Genomic DNA, 19,497 nt, shown 5'->3' on the forward strand with positions numbered 1-19,497 from the left:
AGCCATCTAGGTAAGTGTATTCAACCTATGCAATGTGTAACCCAACACACGTGCTCAATAGAAGTCATCACATGGACATATGAGTCATTCAAACAATGTGAGGGGCATCACTATCAACTACTCTGTGAATCATAAAAATACCATGTAGTGTTCATCATTGCTGGTAGAGATATCTAACCAATTTTTTTTTTTTTTTTTTGAATAAGTGGCTACAACCAAGTAGGCTAACACATCATGCATGATTGGATCATCAGAACAATGCCCCCCAAACTTAAAATGAGCCATTGTCCCAAGGGCTCGAAAGGTATTAAAAAGGAAGGAAGGTACATGGGCAGAAGAATCGGTGCAGTGATGGTTAGAGTGAGTTAATGGTCTTCGGGAGGTGGCGGAGCCTACTGCTGCAAAAGCTATACAAATTACAAATCTTTGATGGGATTCTCGGGCTTGGAATTATACTTACATTGCACAAGGTTAAATATGAGATCTCAATCATGGATAAGGAATACAAAATTATAGAGTTGAGTGATTGCCCAAAACTCCCCCTTCTTTTTTTTTTTTTTTTACCAACTCCAAATGATGACCTCAACATTATTGTTTTTATGCACAAAACAAATTCTAAAAAAAAATGACACTCGAACCTGACTCAAAATCAAATAAACCAAACGCGAGAAAGAAAAAAAAAAAGATAAATGCACAATGACAATAAATGAAAAGGGTGAGAAAATTGGGTTGCCTCCCAATAAGTGCTTGTTTAAAGTCGTTAGCTTGACTTTGTCTCCATCTTCAAGGAGGCTTGAATCTTTATTCCATCAACATTATATGGGTTCCAATTAATGGACTTATTCCTTGAATGTTAGCAACTTTCAATCCAATCCCCTTCTTTTGTTCCCTTAACACCTTTACTAACTTTTCTTTTTCATGACTTGGTGGCTTGGCTTTTGAAGAAGAAGACACATTCAAAGAACACAATTTGTCTCTTTTGGATGGACAACCTTTTTGCTTCTCTCCCAAAGAGCCCACGACCATGACCTTGTTTTTGGCATTCAAAATTTGTTCAAACTCATCAAAAGAGTTAGCAATGCAATTTTCTATAGGGTCATTGGATCTCTCTACCAAATCAACAATGTCATCTCTCATTAAGACTTTTTTTTCATTGCCATTAGAATGTTTCATAGCCTTAAATACATTAAACGTAACCGTCTCATCATAAATTTTAAAGCTAAGTGTTCCTTGTTGGACATCAATCAAAGCTCTCCCTGTAGCAAGAAAAGGTCTCCTTAAAATTAAGGGCATATCATAATCTTCTTTGATGTCCAAAACAAAGAAGTCAACAGGAAAAATAAATTTATCCACTTTTACCAAAATGTCCTTCACTACTCCCCTCGGATATTTGATACTTCTATCAGCCAATTGAAGAGAAACAGTAGTGGGTGTTGGTTCTTTTAATCCAAGCTTCCTAAAAATAGAAAATGGCATCAAGTTTATGCTTGCACCAAGGTCACATAAAACTTTATCAAAATTAATTTCACCAATAGTGCAAGGAATAGGAAAACTCCCTGGATCCTTGAGTTTTGGTGAAAGCTTCTTCTGCAAGATGGCTGAACACTCCTCCGTTAGGTTGACTGTTTCATACTCCTCTAGTTTCCTCTTATTTGATACGATTTCCTTCATGAATTTCACATAGCTGGGCATTTGGGCTAAGGCATCCGCAAACGGTATATTAATATGAAGTTTCTTGAATACCTCCAAAAACTTCTCAAATTGCTTATCCATCTTGTGCTTGCGCAACCTTTGAGGGAATGGAGTCGGAAGGATATATGGCTTCACCAGTGGTGGCATAACCTTCTCTTGGAGCTCTTGTTTAGCAGTAGCTTCTTGTTCCTCTTAATTATTTAGAGCTTCAGACTCATCTGATTTGGCTGGTGTCCCTTGAACTTTTTTAGCCTCTTTTGCAACTCCAGGCCTCTTAACATGAATTTGTAGAAGCTGTACCCCGCTCCTTGTTGTGATTGCATTTACTTACTCTTTTTAGGTTAACTTCTGTATTGCTAGGCCATGTGCTCGGTTGCTTTTTGGTGAGAAGTTTTGCCAATTGCCCAATTTGATTTTCTATATTCTTAATGGTTGCATCGGTCCGGTCACTTCATTCTTAAAGCTTTAAGACTATTTCTTCCCATCTTCCTCTTTCTTCTTGTGGTCTTCCCCTTTTTGGTGGATTTTGAATATTCTGATTGTTGCCATATGAGAAGTTAGGATGGTTTCTCCAGCCAAGATTGTACATATGAGAAAATGGATTATTTTGTTACCACTAAAAATTTTGTTGACGTTGAAAGTTCTGTGCATATGCGGCCTGCTTTGTGAAAGAAGGATCCGTGATGACTAGTGGACATTCGGACGATAGATGATTTGCCCCACAAGTTACACAAATAAGATGAGATCCTTGCACCATATTAACGGATGAGGAGTATTTGAATGCTTCCATCTGTTTTGACAAAGCATCAATCTTAGCTAGCACCAAAGTACTCACATCTACTTCATGCACTCTTGTTGCTCTTTTATGTGAATTCCTATCTGGCCATATTACAAACTGCTCACTCATTGTTTCAAAAAGATCTTGAAGTTGCCCAACTGATTCATTTCGAATGGAACCATCTACTGTAGAGTCCACCATTGAACGACTGTAAGGAGTTAAACCAGTGTAAAAATAATGATTTTGGGCTGGTAATGAAAAACTGTGACTTGGACACTTCCTCAACAACTCTTTGAACCGTACCCATGCCTCATGAAAATTTTCTAATTCGGCTTGTTGGAAGGTTGAAATTTCATGCTTGAGCTTGTTAATCTTAGCTGGTGGAAAATATTTCAACGTAAACTTCTGAACCAAATCCACCCATGTAGTAATGCTGCCAGCTGGTAATGAATCCAACCACTCCCGAGCTTTATCTTTCAAAGTGTGAGGAAAAAGACGCATCTTGAGTGCCTCTTCATTAATTCCTTGGTACTTGAAATTCCCACAATACTCTAAAAATCGAGACAAGTGGTAGTATGGATTTTCCTCGCTCATTCCATAAAAAGGTATGTTGTTCGCGAAGAGATTGATCATGTCCGGCCTCAACTGAAAGTTCTCATGCCCATAGGGAGGATAGATTATGCTTGACCGGTTCTCAATCATTGGGGCATCATGAAATCCCCCATCAGAATGTCTTTTTCATTTACTTCAACGGCCTGCGCCATTTGAACAAGTTGGTTCGCGTTGTCACCCATATTACTCAGTTACTCTTCCCTCCTTGCTCTCTGTTCACAACGCCTTTGATGGAACATTCTTTCTATCTCAAGATCTAACTCACAAATATTCGAACGTTCTGAACAGTTCATGCACTATCTCAATCCCTACACACACACAAATTGAAATAACTTAGCCTAGAAAAATAATGAAAACAAAATTTGATAGTTAAAGCTAATATCAATCAAAGCAATAATCAAAATAGCTAGTCCCCGGCAACGGCGCCAAAAACTTGTCCTGCCTATTCTATCATGTAAGTGGACGGATCGTGACAAGTAATACAGTGATGAATAGAGTGTCGTATCCACGAGGACTAACTTTTGACGTTTACTCTCATTGATTTAACCTTAACCTAACACACACATTAACAAAGACTTCAACTATAATGAAAACTAATTTACTAATAAAAGATACAAACAAAACAATTTCTTTGATTCAAAAACTCTCAAAGTTAAGGCACTAGGGTTTGTGAATCCACCATCGGTCTTCTATGATTCAATTATTCATTACTCGGGTCTTGTTATTCCTTATCTTAGGTTGAAAATCGATGATCCAATTACAACCAAAAGCCTTTCTCGATGGTCATTCAGTTCTATGTATATATATGAGATTAACTATCTCTAGTTAACCTTCGAACATATAAACATGTATTCAATAACAGAGATCATCACAAAATGATTTCATAGGGCATAACGGTGTCTCTACCTATTATAGGACCCTACGTTGTTTACTACCATATCTAATCCATATTGAATCTCTCAAAAGCAATACAAATCACAAATATGTTCCAATGGTGATCAAGCATCAAAACAACATTATGAACATAACAAACAATCAACCCGAATGGATAAGAAAATAGCAAACCGAATAACTTTAAATCAAATCATTAGAAGTCGAGGTTTCATCATTCACCCTAGCTATAAACACTTAGCAATGCATTCTTGCAATCAAAAGAAAAAGGAAATAGTTAGAATCCATAGCAAAGAATTGAGAAAGAAAAATACAACCCAATAGTAAAGTCTTTAATCTTCCGTCGGCTTCTCTTCCATAAAAAAAAAACTCCCAAAACCCTTAACAATAAGTCTTTATATAGTGGTTTTTAGGTTATTAAAGTCGTGCATAGTGAAAACTCTTGTTTCCCATTGATTTGAATGGAGATGGGCCAAAATCGAGCTTTGAATCGAAGTTCAGAACGCTACAGCGGTATGCTTGTTACTATAGACCCGTGAGCTCCAGATAACAATTCCTAAAGCGGTCTTACAGCGGTATGCATTCCACTGTAGGACCGTGAGCTCCGGAAACTAAACCTTATAGCGGTCTTATAGCGGTATGCATTCCGCTATAAGCCCGCTAGCCTTCTTCTTTGGCCTCTTGCTTTATCATCTTCTACTTTTTGTCTCTTGATACTCTTTTGCTTTCTTTTGCATCGATACTCGACCATGCCTCCAAGCTTTATTTCATTCCCATCATGCACCAAAATCACTCTTTTTGCTCCATGTCCGCTTTGCATATAACGTGTACCTATATTGACAATATTAAGCCCAAAATGAGTAGCAATCATGTTCATTGAATACTTAAATGCTAAGTTTGGACAACTAAATAAGAGTACAAAATATGTTGATCACATTGCATGTTGTGTGTGCTTTGACTTACTAAGTTTGTAAAGTTTATGGTTACATATCCATTATTTGTAAATGCTTAGAAGAACAAAACTAGTAGCAAAACACGGTGTGTGTGTGTGTGTGTGTGTACTGTAGCATGTCGAATCTCACATGAGTCCCCTAGATGGGGAGTCCTGGGTACATTAGTCTAGGCTAGACAACAACTTTATAAAGGTGGTTGCCTAGGTTGTGACAGTATGATATCAGAGCAGACTCGTTGGTTCGGCGGTGGTGGGGGTCGTGTAGTGGGGACATTCCACCCCTAAATGAAGGGATGACATGTGTTACTATAGCATGTTGAATCCCATATCGGTCCACCAGAGGAGAAATCCTGGATATATTAGTCTGGGCTAAGCAGCGACCTTTTGAAGGTGGTTGCCTAAGCTGTGACAGTAAAAGACCATTGCTACATGTTTAGCTCATCTAATGAGTTATTTCATTTTATTGGGTTTATGCTTGTTGTCTTAGATAAATATAAGAACTAATATGGGTTTGGAAAAATTAGCTTTTGTTTGAAGGGTAGAGGGTAAACCCATTTAGTTGGCCTATAATTTTTTAGTGTTGTGTTTGGTGTTACATGGTGAGCCAAGTTTATTTTATAGTTTGAAATGAAACTATAAGGTTGCGTTCTTTTTGTTGTTTTCAGTTCATTTTTAATTTTTAGTTTTTTAAAATAATGAAAACATGTTTTCTTCGCTGTTTTTAAAAATGCATTTTCCAAAACACACAAAAATTTTACACACAAAACTCAAAATGTATATTTTCGTTTTGGCTATTTTCAGCCAAAACAAACATTTCTTTCAAAACGTGAAAAACAAGAACCCACTACTGCCATCACGCCTTTCTCTTTTCTCTCTTCTTTCTCTCGATCATCGCTACCGCCACCACTGTCTTCTTTTCTGTCTTCTTTCTTCTTTTCTCTTCCTTCTCTCTTTTCTCTCGACCGTCGATTACCCCTGCCACCACTGTGAGCCACTATCCCCTTGCATTGGCATATCCATCGTTGATTGCCCTTTGCATCGCCAGATCCACTGTCAATCAACTGCCCCTTGCATCACTAGATCCACCGTCAACTGCCCTTTGCATCTCTAGATCCAGCGTTGACTACCCCTTGCTAGGTGGGTATGTGTGTGCGCATAATATTTGAATTTCATTACTATTGAATTATTTGGTGTAATCTTATTATTCACAATTGTATTTATCAATTTAGGTCTTTAATTTTTATTTTTATGTTTTTCATTTTTTTTGTCAAGATAATTTATTTATTTATTCATATTTTATAACAAAAAAATGTTATAAGATTTATCAATTTTAATATATATATTTTAATAATATATTTTTTAAATAACATTAAATAGTTTTAATTTACATAATAATCAAATTTATTAAATAAAATGTCATTAAAAAATTATTCTTAAAATTTTAAAAAGAATTCAAATTTTAAATTTTTATTTTGAGAAACAAGTTTTTAGATTGACAAAAAGAATTGAGAAATATGTTTTTAGAATGACAAATGAACTCATAGTTAGCCAATTTCGAATTTTAAATTGAAGAAGATGCAACCGACCAAAAGGACTCTTGCTCTCAAAATTGGCTAACTATGAGCTCATTTGTCTATTTAAATGCTCAACCTAGATTTCTTGATGTAGGGTGGTGGTGGTTGGGTGGCCACTATTTAATGTAATTTTTTTTTTATATAATTATATTAGAAAGAAAGAAAAGATAATTTTAAAAATTTATAAAAAAATTAATAATAATTTGTTATTAACAAAACAAATTATAATAATAAAAGTCATAAAATATTTATATTAATTCTAAAAGCACATGACCCCGTCTTGTAGCCCTTTATTATTACTTTTAAATTAAATATTTTGATAAAGCCTCGGAAACTGAATTATTTATGACAGATTAAAATATTTTCTTGGGGGTGGTTACTCTCAATATTAAATACGGTATTTAAAAAAAAAAAAATCCAACTAGATTCTTCACAGCTGTCCGATCACGATTCACTCCTAATCATCGTCTTCCGTACGATTATGATTGGGTTTGAATCTGGATTTCCCACCGTCGGATAAACGTGCCGACGATCGAACTTTCATGTCGATTCGCTCCATCCCACGCTATTGCAATGAGGGTGACAGCATGGAGCAGTCTCCCGTCGTCTTCTCCCCTCTTTAATAAGTTCTCCGTGCTCCGGTCAGGCACGTGCAATCATTTCTCCGAATTGCAGAGACAAGCTTCCTCTCTCTCGGTTGCTTGCTTGCTCGCTTTGTTTCTTGGAAGTTAAAGTTTGTGACCTTCAAGTAGCAGAGGCAGCTCAAAGTGATTCGCTGGGATCGGTTTCGGTTTCGGTTTCGGCTGTACTTTCCTCCACACTCTGCTTCACAAGTATCGGTTGCTTTAGCTGAAGCTCGAGATAAATCTAGTAAGTTTAGGGCTTGATTTATTTGTTTGATGAGCATTTGATTCATAAATTACGGGGTTCTCGCTTCTTACTGATGTTCACTTTAGTTTGCTTGGTGAGAGAAACGGGGAGAGGAGTTGAGAAAATTAGTTCGAGTATCAACATGAACTGTGAATTCTCATGTTTCTTTCCTTCAGTTGTCTTGATCGGGTCGTCGTTTTGTTCTTTGACATTTGTTATGCATTACTGAAACATCACTTGATGCTCTTTAATTCTTGTAGAACCAAAACTGAAGGAGTGAGCTACGGAGGTATATGCTTGGGAAACATTTAGGCGTTTCTGATGCTAATTGGACAAGATATTGAAGTTCTATGGCTTACTTGGGGAAATGCTTCATATCCAAACAATGACAAATGAGCTTTTTGTTGTGTCCTATAGTTGGAGTGACTAATGGATGAAGGCAGTAGTAAGGGGGATTTCCTAGGAAGTGTAGTGCGACCATCGTCGTTAAGGTCAGCTGCCGGCTTGAAGTCCTCGTTGTCAGGAAGATCGACTCCCAGGGGTTCTCCTACTTTCCGGAGGTTGAACTCTGGAAGGACGCCTCGACGAGAAGACAGAAGCAGTGGTTTTAATGCTCGGTGGTTTCGAAGTAACCGTATAGTGCTTTGGTTGTTGTTAATTACTCTTTGGGCTTACGCTGGATTCTATGTGCAATCCAAGTGGGCTCATGGGGACAACAAGGAGGGTCTTTTTGGTTATGGAAGTAAACAAAATGATGAGAACTCTGACTTTGAAGACAATCACAGACGGGACTTAATTGCAGATGCCAATCCCAAGGCAGTTAAAATTGGAAATGATAGAAACCAAACCACCTTCAAGAATATGGATGTGGTTTTGGCAAAAAGGGAGAGTGTTGTTCCATCCCGTAAAAATGTAAGGAAAAAGAGTAAGAGATCAGGACGCCGTTTGCGTAGTAAGGCACACGGTAAGCAGAAAACAACAGCAGTCATTAATGCCACTGAGCTTGAGGAGCAGGAACCAGAAATTCCTCAGCGAAATTCCTCTTATGGATTGCTTGTCGGTCCATTTGGCTCAACAGAGGATAGAATATTGGAATGGAGTCCTGAGAAGCGATCAGGAACCTGTGATAGGAAGGGGGAGTTTTCACGACTTGTTTGGTCCAGGAAGTTCTTATTGATATTTCATGAGCTGTCAATGACTGGAGCTCCACTTTCTATGTTGGAGTTGGCAACAGAGTTTGTGAGCTGTGGGGCAACAGTTTCCGTTGTAGTTCTCAGCAGAAAGGGTGGATTGATGCCAGAGCTTTCTAGGAGAAAGATAAAAGTGCTTGATGACAGGGCAGATCTTAGCTTCAAAACTGCCTGGAAGGCAGATCTTGTCATTGCTGGATCAGCTGTCTGTGCATCATGGATTGGTGAGAACCTTTGCCAACAGTTTGCTAATAGTCCTCATTAAAGTTACTGTTGATTAGTTGTTCCTCAATATTTAATGCTTTTCTACTTGTATCTTATATTCTCTAAACAAACTGCATGTCATCCAGTCATTATGAGAACTGAATATCTTGTAGCTTTAGGTGAATTTGGTACTGGTAAATTCTCTTGCGGGATTCATGTAAGCCGAAGCAATTTCAGATCATCAATCAATGTTTTGCAAGATGTGTCCAGCTAAGCATGTGATGCCCTCTACTAGTTGGAGAGTAAGCATGGCACATTAGTGTAACAAAAAATATTTGCGCATCCTGTGCTAGGCATAATTAGTGATTAGAAGGTCTGCTCAAGCATGTGGATTTCTTAATGCATAACCAGATCTGCTGCTTGATCATCAAATGCTAGACATGCTTTTGTACATTAAGTTCCCTTAGTGGTCTGAGCTGTAGAGATATTGTGTTTTCCACAGGGAAAACAATTTTTTTATTATTATTAAACAAAACCTTAATCATTTTGATTCTTGTATCAGTTACTACTGCTTTATATAATTATTTAAACTGAAAAGCTTTTCTTGTTGTCGGTCTAGAGCCTCATGTTGCTCATGTAATGCACTAGAAAAAATGGAGTATGCCGTGACTGTTAAGATCAGAATAAGTAGTTTTATATTAAACCCTACTTTCTTATGATAATGTTATTGTCAATATTATTAAGTGGCGCAATATCTGATTTATGTTGATTGACTACATTTTTACTTAGGTTTCCTCCCCTCCTAGTTGAACTCTTATGCCTTTAGTTGATTGATTGTTTTCAGAGTTCCACTGGATATTAATCATGACACCATAAAAAAACTCCAGAACTTTAGTTTTACTTTTGTCTTATTTGAAATTTGGGCTTTCATATTTTTGTGAATCTATTTGTATTATGGCTTGCTTCTTGATAATCTTGGATCTTGTATGGTTCCAGAGCAATATACAACACATTTTCCTGCTGGTTCAAATCGTATTGCTTGGTGGATCATGGAGAATCGACGGGAGTACTTTGATCGGTCAAAACTTGTCCTCAACCGAGTTAAAATGCTGCTTTTCCTTTCTGAAGCACAGTCTAAACAGTGGCTTGCCTGGTCTGCAGAAGAAAACATCAAGCTGAATTCTCAGCTGGCAGTGGTTCCACTTTCAGTCAATGATGAACTGGCTTTTGTAGCAGGGATTTCATGCTCCCTAAATACACCATTGTTCAGCACTGAAAAGATGCTTGAGAAAAGAAAGTTATTGAGAAATGCAGTTCGAGAAGAAATGGGGTTGAAAGAGAATGATATGCTTGTGATGTCTCTTAGTAGCATAAATGCTGGAAAAGGACAGCTCTTGCTTCTTGAGTCAGTACAGATGCTGGTTGAAGAAGAATCTTCTCAGTATGATTCTCATTTATTTTACACAATATATCATTAAAAAATAAAACATGCTGTATCCATTCAATGGAAACATTTGTGTTAATCCAGGGTTACTATCTTTGTAGATGACACTGATATTGTGACATTTGACAGCAATGTGAAGAGAAGAAAATCAGTACCTAAGAGTAAAGGAGTGCAGGAGCAGACTCTTAAAGTTCTTATTGGTTCAGTTGGATCTAAGAGCAATAAGGTGCCTTATGTCCAAGGAATGCTCAGTTTTCTAGCCCAGCATTCAAATATGTCAAAGTCAGTGCTCTGGACTCCAGCAACTACAAGGGTTGCTTCACTTTACTCTGCAGCAGATGTATATGTCATAAATTCCCAGGTAACGAGCTTCCTAGTTTTAAAATATAGCATCGTGTTCCCTTTTTGTTTTTTCCTATAACAATTATGCTTCTATTTCTTGTCATTATCAGTTTTGCACTTAAAGATTCTTGTTTTTACTTTCCTGTTGTTTTGATTTATTTTTTTACAAGAGCATATGAAGCCGTAATTCCACTAGGTGTGTTTTGCTACATAGTTTCTAACTTGCGAAGCATCTCTATATATGACAATATCTTTTGTAAGGCCATTCTAAGGCATTTCATGCCAGAGACTCCTCGCTTTTTCTATTACATCCACTTTCATTGCAGAAGCATTTATTGATCTTCTTCTCCCATGGCCAATCTATTTTAATCTTGTTTCTCACATCTTATCTTTGATAAGAACCACTTCAACCTTGTGACATATAGCCTTATTTTTAATTCTATTCTTTCTTGCATATGTTAGTGCTTTACTGCCCAATATTTTTAATTTCTTCTTTGAACAAAATTTAGGATATGTTAAAAAACTTTGATGATACTGGACCGATCACCGAGGTCTGCCTCGAAGCAAGTACCTGCAAGGGCGGGGCCTTTAATCCCCCGGGAGAATTCCGACGCTCAAGTGAGTAGAAGAAAATACCCGAAATGGAAAGTCACACAGTAGTCAGATGATCCATAGCTGTAGAAGTTGACCTCTATTTAAAGATAACGTAGAGCATACTCTGAAGAGATAAGATAACCTCTGAACAAGACGTTGGAGAGAATCTCGGTTGACCGAGTCAGCCTCGTTCAAAATCAAATATGGGATGAAGATCTAGATGACACGTGGCGCTTCCTGAGACAGGCATGTGACGACACTAGGTTGGTAGTCTCTGAGGGTAGTATAGTAATTTTGCCCTTAGTAAAATATCCCCTCACCACTTGTCTCCCCAACTCCTTGAGTTGTGAGGGTGAGGAGCTCGGGCAGTTGAAGGAGTAGTCCTTTAAGCTTTTCTACTTTCCTGTAAAAAAGAGTTTTGTAAAAATAAATAGAATTAAGTGATTTCAATTATTGGCTCGCTTCCCAACTCAAAGTCCCCTCACCCTTCTCATGGCCCTCCAAGGACTCTATAAAAAGGGATGTGGGCATGGTCCCCTCCTCCTAAGAATTATTGGAGTGGAGTAAAAAGGTATGAAGCCTCTCCCCCTCTCTTTTTCTTTTTATTTCATTTTTTTTTTTTGTTTTTTGATTTTTTTTTATTTGCGCGTGGCCGAGACCAGCGGTCTCGGCCTCGCTAGTGGAGGCCGCGGCCTGAGGGCCGCAGTGGCCTCGGCCACTCTGGCCGAGGCCGCGCGCCTTGGCCTCGCTGGCCGAGGTCGCGCGCCCCGCTTGGCACTGCATGTGGGGGTCTTGTTGCCCCTTTTTTTTTTTGCCTGCCTTTCTAATTTAATTTTTTTTTTTTTTGGCAGGCTTCCCACAAGGCACGAGAGACTCCGAGCGGCACTTTCAAGTTCAACAGGGGACAGACCGGCTCCCTCATAAGGGTTCTCCCGTGCATTTCCCTTTCATCTTTGGAATTCTTCTCATCCGCCGGTATTTCTTTGTCTCCCTTCTCTTATTTTTCTGTGGTTTTTTATTGTCTCTCTTTCCCATGTCACATTGTTTTAGTAAGTCGATCCCCATGACCTCCTCTAGTAACTCGGATGGGAATAACTCGGACTCTTCTAGCTCCTCTTCCCAGTCTGGTATGCAAATAGGAGACGCTGGGACCTCCTGGCCCTATCCTGATGCATCCTCTTTTGATAATGATACTGACCTAGAGTTAGAGCTCCATCATAGTGGTCTCCCTGATGACTTAACCCCTACTTATTCTTCCTTGTTCGAAGATGAGATCTCCGGACTCGCCCGAAAATATCATCTCCCCATCACGGGCTACTGGTACTCTGCACCCTCCAACCTTAGAGCCTATCAACCCCCTCCTGGGGGTTTAACCATTTATGAAGCCTCTCTTGAAGCCGAATGTCGGTTCCCTTTCGAAGGCACCCTAGCTGAGATCTTTCGCCTCGTAGGGTTATCTCCTTCTCAACTAGTGCCCAACGGGTAGAGGAACTTAGTCTCTTTCGTTATATGTTGTCGGGGGAGAGGTATCGTCCCTAAAGCTGAGCTCTTCTTAAAATTATTTCGCCTTGTATGCGTTGATAAGTCCGAATTTCGCTACTTCTTCATGGCATACCTTGGCTGTAAGTTTCTCGTAGACACCCCGTCCTATTTGAAAGGTTGGAAAAATCAGTATTTTTTCATGGGATCTTCCTCTGTTACTATGGGTGTGCCCACCGCCTGGCGTCGGCCTCCCTGTACAAATTTTTCACATGAAATGTCCCCCTTTAGAGAGAAGGGATGCTGAGCTTTTGATGGGTTTGGAGCACGTCAGTACCGCCAGATTGATTAACGAGCTAACTCTGTTTCTCGGGGGTGTGTGTCAATATCCCTGCCCAGCAGCCGACATTCCCTTAGATTGATTTTTCCAATCCTCTCATTCCGTTTCATGTCTTCAATTTAAGTGTGCTTCTTTATCCTGACACTTGATCTTATTTTGTCATGCTTTGTAGCCACGATGATTGACGACGTGGAGTTATGGGGGACCGATAAACAGGCCGCTGAAGAGGCCAAACGGGCCCGGAAGAATGCCAAGCGACATACCAAAGACTCTCGGCTCCCACCTCGGCACAAAAAATCGAAGGCGGTCTCGTTCTTCTTTGCCCCGAGCTGAGGTAGGGGGCTCCCAAGGCACCGAGCCTCTTTTTGACATGATCGAGGGGGAGGCGTCCATTCCCGCCTGGGCTCTTCACCGACCAGATTGGAACGTTCATGAGTTAGCCACAAAAGCGAGGCTTGGGTGGCGACTCAGCTTATTCAGGGTCTACCAACTCAGGCGGACCTGGAGGGGGTCGCAGATCTAACTTCAAAGACCTTGGAGTCGTGTTACTGCCAGGTCTTGGTTCAGGTTAGTCTCTTGGTCCTTTATCATGGAGAACTTTTGGCCCCCCATATTCTAATTTTTGCTATTTGCATACAGAGTATTGTCGGTCAAAACGAGCTCCAGAGGCGAATGGCGAGGAACTCACGAAAAATGCTTGAGTTAGATAATGCCCTTGCCGAGTGCCATAGGACTCTCGAGTAGCGGGATGAGGATCTAAGGGCTCAACATCAACGAGCCGCGGAGCTGGAGGAATGCCTCCAAAGCCTTGAGATTAGCCGTCATGCAACGGAGGGAGAGTTGGGGCGGTGTAAATAGCGTGTTCAGGAGCTAGAGGAGAGATATGCAGACCCCACCCAGCTCCCCGAGGTGAAAGGATTAAACAGCGTGTTCGGGGAGCTGGGTGGGGTCTGCATATCTCTCCTCTAGCTCCCGAACACGCTGTTTAAACCGCCCCAACTCTCCCTCCGTTGCATGGCGGCTAATCTCAAGGCTTTGGAGGCGTTCCTCCAGCTCCGCGGCTCGTTGATGTTGAGCCCTCAGATCCTCATCCCGCTGCTCGAGGGTCCTATGGCACTCAGCAAGAGCATTATCTAACTCAAGCATTTTTTGTGAGTTCCTCGCCATTCGCCTCTGGAGCTCGTTCTGAGCGACAATACTTTGTATGCAAATAGCAAAAATTAGAATAAGGGGGGCCAAAAGTTCTCCATGATAAAGGACCAAGAGACTAACCTGAACCAAGCCTTGGCAGTAGCACGACTCCAAGGTCTCTGAAGTCAGATCCACGACCCCTTCCAGGTCCGCCTGAGTTGGTAGACCCTGAATAAGCTGAGTTGCCACTCAAGCCTCGCTGCTGTGGTTTGACTCATGAACGTTCCAGTCTGGTCGATAAGGAGCCCGGGCGGGAATGGACGCCTCCCCCTCGATTATGTCAGAAAGAGGCTCGGTGCCTTGGGAGCCCCCTACCTTAGCTTGGGGCAAAGAAGAACGAGACCTAGTGGCCTTCGATTTTTTGTGCCGAGGTGGGAGCCGAGAGTCTTTGGTATCGCTTGGCATTCTTCTGGGCCCGTTTGGCCTCTTCAGCAACCTGTTTATCGGTCCCCCATAGCTCCGCGTCGTCAATCATCGTGGCTACAAAGCATGACAAAATAAGATCAAGTGTCAGGATAAAGAAGCACACTTAAATTGAAGACATGAAGCGGAATGAGAGGATTGGAAAAATCAACCTAAGGGAATGTTGGCTGTTGGGCAGGGGTATCGACACACACCCCCGAGAAATAGAGTTTGCTCGTTAATCAATCTGGCAGTACTGACGTGCTCCAAACCCATCAAAAGCTCAACATCCCTCCTCTCTAAATGGGACATTTCACGTGGAAAATTTGTACAGGGAGGCCGACGCCAGGCAATGGGCACACCCATAGTAACGGAGGGAGATCCCATGAAAAAATACCGATTTTTCCAACCTTTCAAAGAGGACAGGGTGTCTACGAGAAACTTACAGCCAGGGTATGCCATGAAGGAGTAGCGAAATTCGGACTTATCAACGCATACAAGGCGAAATAATTTTAAGAAGAGCTCAGATTTAGGGACGATACCTCTCCTCTAACAACATATAACGAAAGAGACTAAGTTCCTCCACCCATTAGGCACTAGCTGAGAGGGAGATAACCCTACGAGGCAAAAGATCTCAGCTAGGGTGCCTTCAAAAGGGAACCGATACCCGGCTTCAAGAGAGGCTTCATAGATGGTTAAACCAGTAGGAGGGGCTTGATGGGCTCTAAGGTTGGAAGGTGCAGTGTACTAGTAGCCCTTGATGGAGAGGTGATATTTTCAAGCGAGTCCGGAGACCTCGTCCTTGGACAAAGTAGAATAAGCAGAGGTTAGGTCATCAAGGAGACCACTATGATGGAGCTCTAACTCTAGGTCAGTATCGTTATCAAAAGATGAGGTATCAGGATGGGGCCGGGAGGTCCCAGCGTCTCCTATTTGCATATTAGACTAGGAAGAGAGCTAGAAGAGTCTGAGCTATTCCCATCCGAGTTACTAGAGGAGGTCATGGGGATCGACTTACTAAAACAGCATGACATGGGGAAAAGAGACAACGAAAAACCACAAAAAATAAGAGAAGGGAGGCAAAGGAAGACCGGCTGATTCCGGAGATGGAAGGGAAATGCACGGGAGAACCCTTAGGAGGGAGCCGGTCCGTCCCCTGTTGGACTTGAAGGCGCTGCTCGAAGTCTCACGTACCCTACGGGGAGCCTGCATAAAAAAAAAAAAGAAGAGCAGTATAGTAGAGGCAGGAGCTAAGCAGGGGCCAAGTGATTCCAAAAAAAAAAGGGGGGGGGGGGGGGAGTGTTAAACCCTTGCAGGCAAAGTTGCGCACTCGAGCGGGGGCGCGCGAGGCTGAGGCGCGGGGCCTTGGCCTTGCGGCCTCAGCGGGCACGGCTGAGGCCACCGCGACCCTCAGGCCGCGGCCTTCACCAGCGAGGCCGAGACCAGCGGTCTCGGCCAAGCCAAAAAATATATATATATATATATAAAATAAATAATGAAAAAAAGAAGAAGAAGAGATGGGAGACCTCTTATCTTTTTTACTCTACTCCAAGAATGCTTTCATTCCAATAATTCTTAGGAAGGGGGGACCATACCCACATCCCTTTTTATAGAGTCTTTGGAGGGCCATGAGAAGGGTGAAGAGACTTAGAGTTGGAAAGCGAGCCAATAATTGAGATCATTTAATTCTATTTATTTTTTGCAAAACTCTTTTTTTACAGGAAAGCAGAAAAGCTTAAAGGACTACTCCTTCAGCTACCCGAGCTCCTCACCCTCACAGCTCAAGGAGTTGGGGGGCAAGTGGTGAGGGGATATTTTACTAAGGGCAAAATTACTATACTACCCTCGGAGACTACTAATCTGGTGCCGCCACATGCCTGTCTCAGGAAGCGCCACGTGTCATCTAGATCTTCATTCTATATTTGATTTTGAACGAGGTTGACTCGGTCAACCGAGATTCTCTCCAACGTCTTGTTCAGAGGTTATCTTATCTTTTCAGAGTATGCTCTACGCCATATTTAAATAGAGGTCAACTTCTACAGGTATGGATCATCTGACTACTGTGTGATTTTCCATTTCGGGTATTTTCTTCTACTGACTTGAGCGTCGGAGTTCTCCCGGGGGATTAAAGGCCCCGTCCTTGCATGTACTTGCTTCAAGGTAGACCTCGGTGAACGGTCCAGTATCATCAAGCTTGATGTTGCACAAGTACTCATCAGACTACCTCCGTATACATATATTTTCTTTTTGAATAGGATTCTTTTCTTTTATCTTTATTTTTTTTTTTTTTTTGCATCCTCTTCTTTAACTATTTCAAGTTTCTTATTGATAATACCACTCACAAGTTTTTGCAACTACATAATTCTGAGCATGAAGGGCACAGACCCTAAGGAGTAGAATGCATCCCCGCCTTGCACTGGGAAAATAAAATATCCGACAGCAGTTCTTTGTTATGCTTTTTAGGTGAATGAGTATTTCCGATGTAGCATCTGAAATCTGTTCAATATGCTATACATGATATATTCCACAGCTATCAATCTCGTACCTGACAAAGTACTATTTTTGTTATTAGTACAACGTGCATTTGGGTGTACCTTTTGAATTTATCATTATAACCATCACAGATAATAAAAGGTATTTTTTATTTATAAATTTAATCCAAATAATATTATATTATTTATTTTCACTATTGCTGAATGGTGAAAGATTTTGGAGTAACTAGGGGGTGGGTTTGTGCTCATGCACATGCAGCTAAATAAATGATTATATAAATGCAGATAAATATATGTGTAGAAAAAGAGCCTCTTGCTGCTTATTTCCTTAATTATTCTTGAATGACAATCCACAAAATATATACACAACAAATCCTAAGAATTCTCATAGATTTTAGCTCCTAGTTTTTAGGATTACATTCCTACTTTGTAGGACTAGATTACAATAAAATAAAATACAAACAAACATAACAAAAAGATAAAAGATAAATCTAAGATAAGGTAAACAGATAATTCACAAAAGATAAAAATCAATACACACAGACTTCACAGCACGACATAGCAACAGTAGCAGCGGTAGGAATTTTATCACTCCCTCTCAAGCTAGTGAATGGATATTAACCATTTCTAACTTGCATATTAAGTCTTCAAATCGTTTGGGTGGAAGTCCTTTTGTCAAACAATCAGGTAGCTATTCTTCTGAGGACACATAGGGAATACAGATCAATCTGGCTTCTAGCTTCTCTTTAATAAAATATCTATCTATCTCCACACGTTTGGTACGATCATGTTGTACAGGATTATGTGCTATACTTATGGCTAACTTATTGTCACAACATAATTTGTTTAGCCCATGACTAGAAATCCTTAGGTCTCCCAAAATGATCCTCAACCACAACAATTCACATAGACCCAGTGCTAGTGCTCGAAACTCAACCTTAGCACTAGATTTAGCTACTATTCCCTACTTTTTACTTCTCCATGATACTAGGTTTCTCCCAAGAAACACATAATAACTAGTTGTGGAGCCTCTATCATCCAAAGATCCTCCATAATCCACATTATTATATCCGGTAACATCCAATTCTGTCCCTGATTTAAAGAGGATACCTTTACCATGAGTAGTCTTTAAATAACACAAGATCCTTCTCACAACTTGCTTATGTTCGTCAGTAGAACTATGCATGAACTGACTAACCAAGCTTACTGTGAAAGTAATATCTAGTCTGGTACGAGACAAGTAAATTAGTCTCCTAACCAATTTTTGGTATCTCCCTTTATCTATCTACCAACTGACAAGTTGAATTGGCAGTTAGTTTTACATTGCAGTCCATTGGAGTACCTACTCCTTTGCCTCCCAATAGTCTTGTTTCTTGCAATAGGTCTAAGATATACTTTCTTTGGAATAAGAAAATCCCAGCTTTCGAATAGGCCACTTCAATTCCCAAAAAATACTTTAAGACTCCAAGATCCTTGATCTCAAATTCCTAGGATAGTCTTTCTTTAAGCTGTGTTTTCTCAACAAAATCATCTAATTTCATCAACATAAACCAAAAATGTTGTCACCTTTCCTTTACCCATCCCCGGTGACTATAATGTCATCAACATAAACCAAAATTGCTATCACCTTTCCTTTACTTGAGTGCTTAAAGAAGAGAATGTGATCACCCCTACTTTGACGGTAGCCCATACTCCTCATAGCCTTAGAGAACCTATCGAACCATGCCCGTGGTGATTGTTTAAGCCTATAAAGAGCTTTCTTTAGTTTGCATACCTTTCTTGTGAAACCTTTATCAAAGCCGGGTGGTGGCTCCATATACACCTCTTCCTCTAAATCCCCATGCAAGAAAGCATTCTTCACATCGAATTGCTGCAATTTCCAGCCATAATGTGCTGCTAGAGTTAATAAAATCCTCACAGTTACCATTTTCGTCACAGGAGCAAAGGTTTCTAAGTAGTCAATCCCATAAGTTTTGAGTGTAACCTTTAGCAACCAGCCTAGCCTTATACCTCTCTAGGGTCCCATCTACATTATACTTCAGGTTGAAAACCCATTTGCAGCCCACAGCCTTGACACCCTTTGGTTTAGAAACAATATCCCATGTCTGATTTTTTCCCAAGGCTTCCATCTTCTCCTGCATTGCTTGAATCCAATTATTATCTTTGAAAGCCTCACTAACTATCTTAGGAATAGAAATGGTATCCAAGGAAGTTAGGAAGCCTTTATGTTTAGGAGACAAGCAGTGGTAGGATAGGTAATTTGCTAATAGATGTTGGGTACAGCTTCTGATGCCTTTTCTAAGGGCAATAGGTAGGTCTAGGTCATTAGTAGAATGCGGCAGTGAAGTCGGAGAGGAACAAGGGGTTTTAATACCTGGACTTGGGAATGTTTTTGGTGTCATCTGAGAGTCTGGAATAGGTTGTGTCCGTTTCTTGAAGACATAGGGGGA

At 40.5% G+C, this 19,497-nt stretch overlaps 1 protein-coding gene and 1 non-coding gene across 4 annotated transcripts in view; both read left to right on the forward strand.

The window, feature by feature from the left end:
* The first annotated feature begins 2,729 nt into the window (after nucleotides 1–2,729).
* LOC127796112 (small nucleolar RNA R71) lies at nucleotides 2,730–2,836 on the forward strand. Its single transcript, XR_008021941.1, has one exon. It is a non-coding gene; the product is annotated as a small nucleolar RNA R71 (small nucleolar RNA).
* A 4,199-nt stretch (nucleotides 2,837–7,035) lies between these two features.
* The window catches only part of LOC127794531 (uncharacterized), a 31,883-nt gene continuing 19,421 nt past the window's right edge, over nucleotides 7,036–19,497 (forward strand). The window contains exons 1-5 of one of the 3 annotated variants that reach the window (XM_052325706.1): nucleotides 7,036–7,369; nucleotides 7,630–8,783; nucleotides 9,760–10,204; nucleotides 10,337–10,568; nucleotides 11,059–11,522. In XM_052325706.1, coding sequence (XP_052181666.1) covers nucleotides 7,799–8,783; nucleotides 9,760–10,204; nucleotides 10,337–10,568; nucleotides 11,059–11,175 — 1,779 coding nt within the window. In that variant the 5' untranslated portion in view covers nucleotides 7,036–7,369; nucleotides 7,630–7,798 and the 3' untranslated portion in view covers nucleotides 11,176–11,522. Of the gene's footprint in view, nucleotides 7,370–7,629; nucleotides 8,784–9,759; nucleotides 10,205–10,336; nucleotides 10,569–11,058; nucleotides 11,523–19,497 lie in introns of those variants that run through there. The other 2 variants (XM_052325705.1, XM_052325704.1) reach the window with 2 other exon arrangements.

This window comes from Diospyros lotus, chromosome 2, assembly GCF_014633365.1.
Source record: "Diospyros lotus cultivar Yz01 chromosome 2, ASM1463336v1, whole genome shotgun sequence".
Lineage (NCBI taxonomy): Eukaryota > Viridiplantae > Streptophyta > Magnoliopsida > Ericales > Ebenaceae > Diospyros > Diospyros lotus.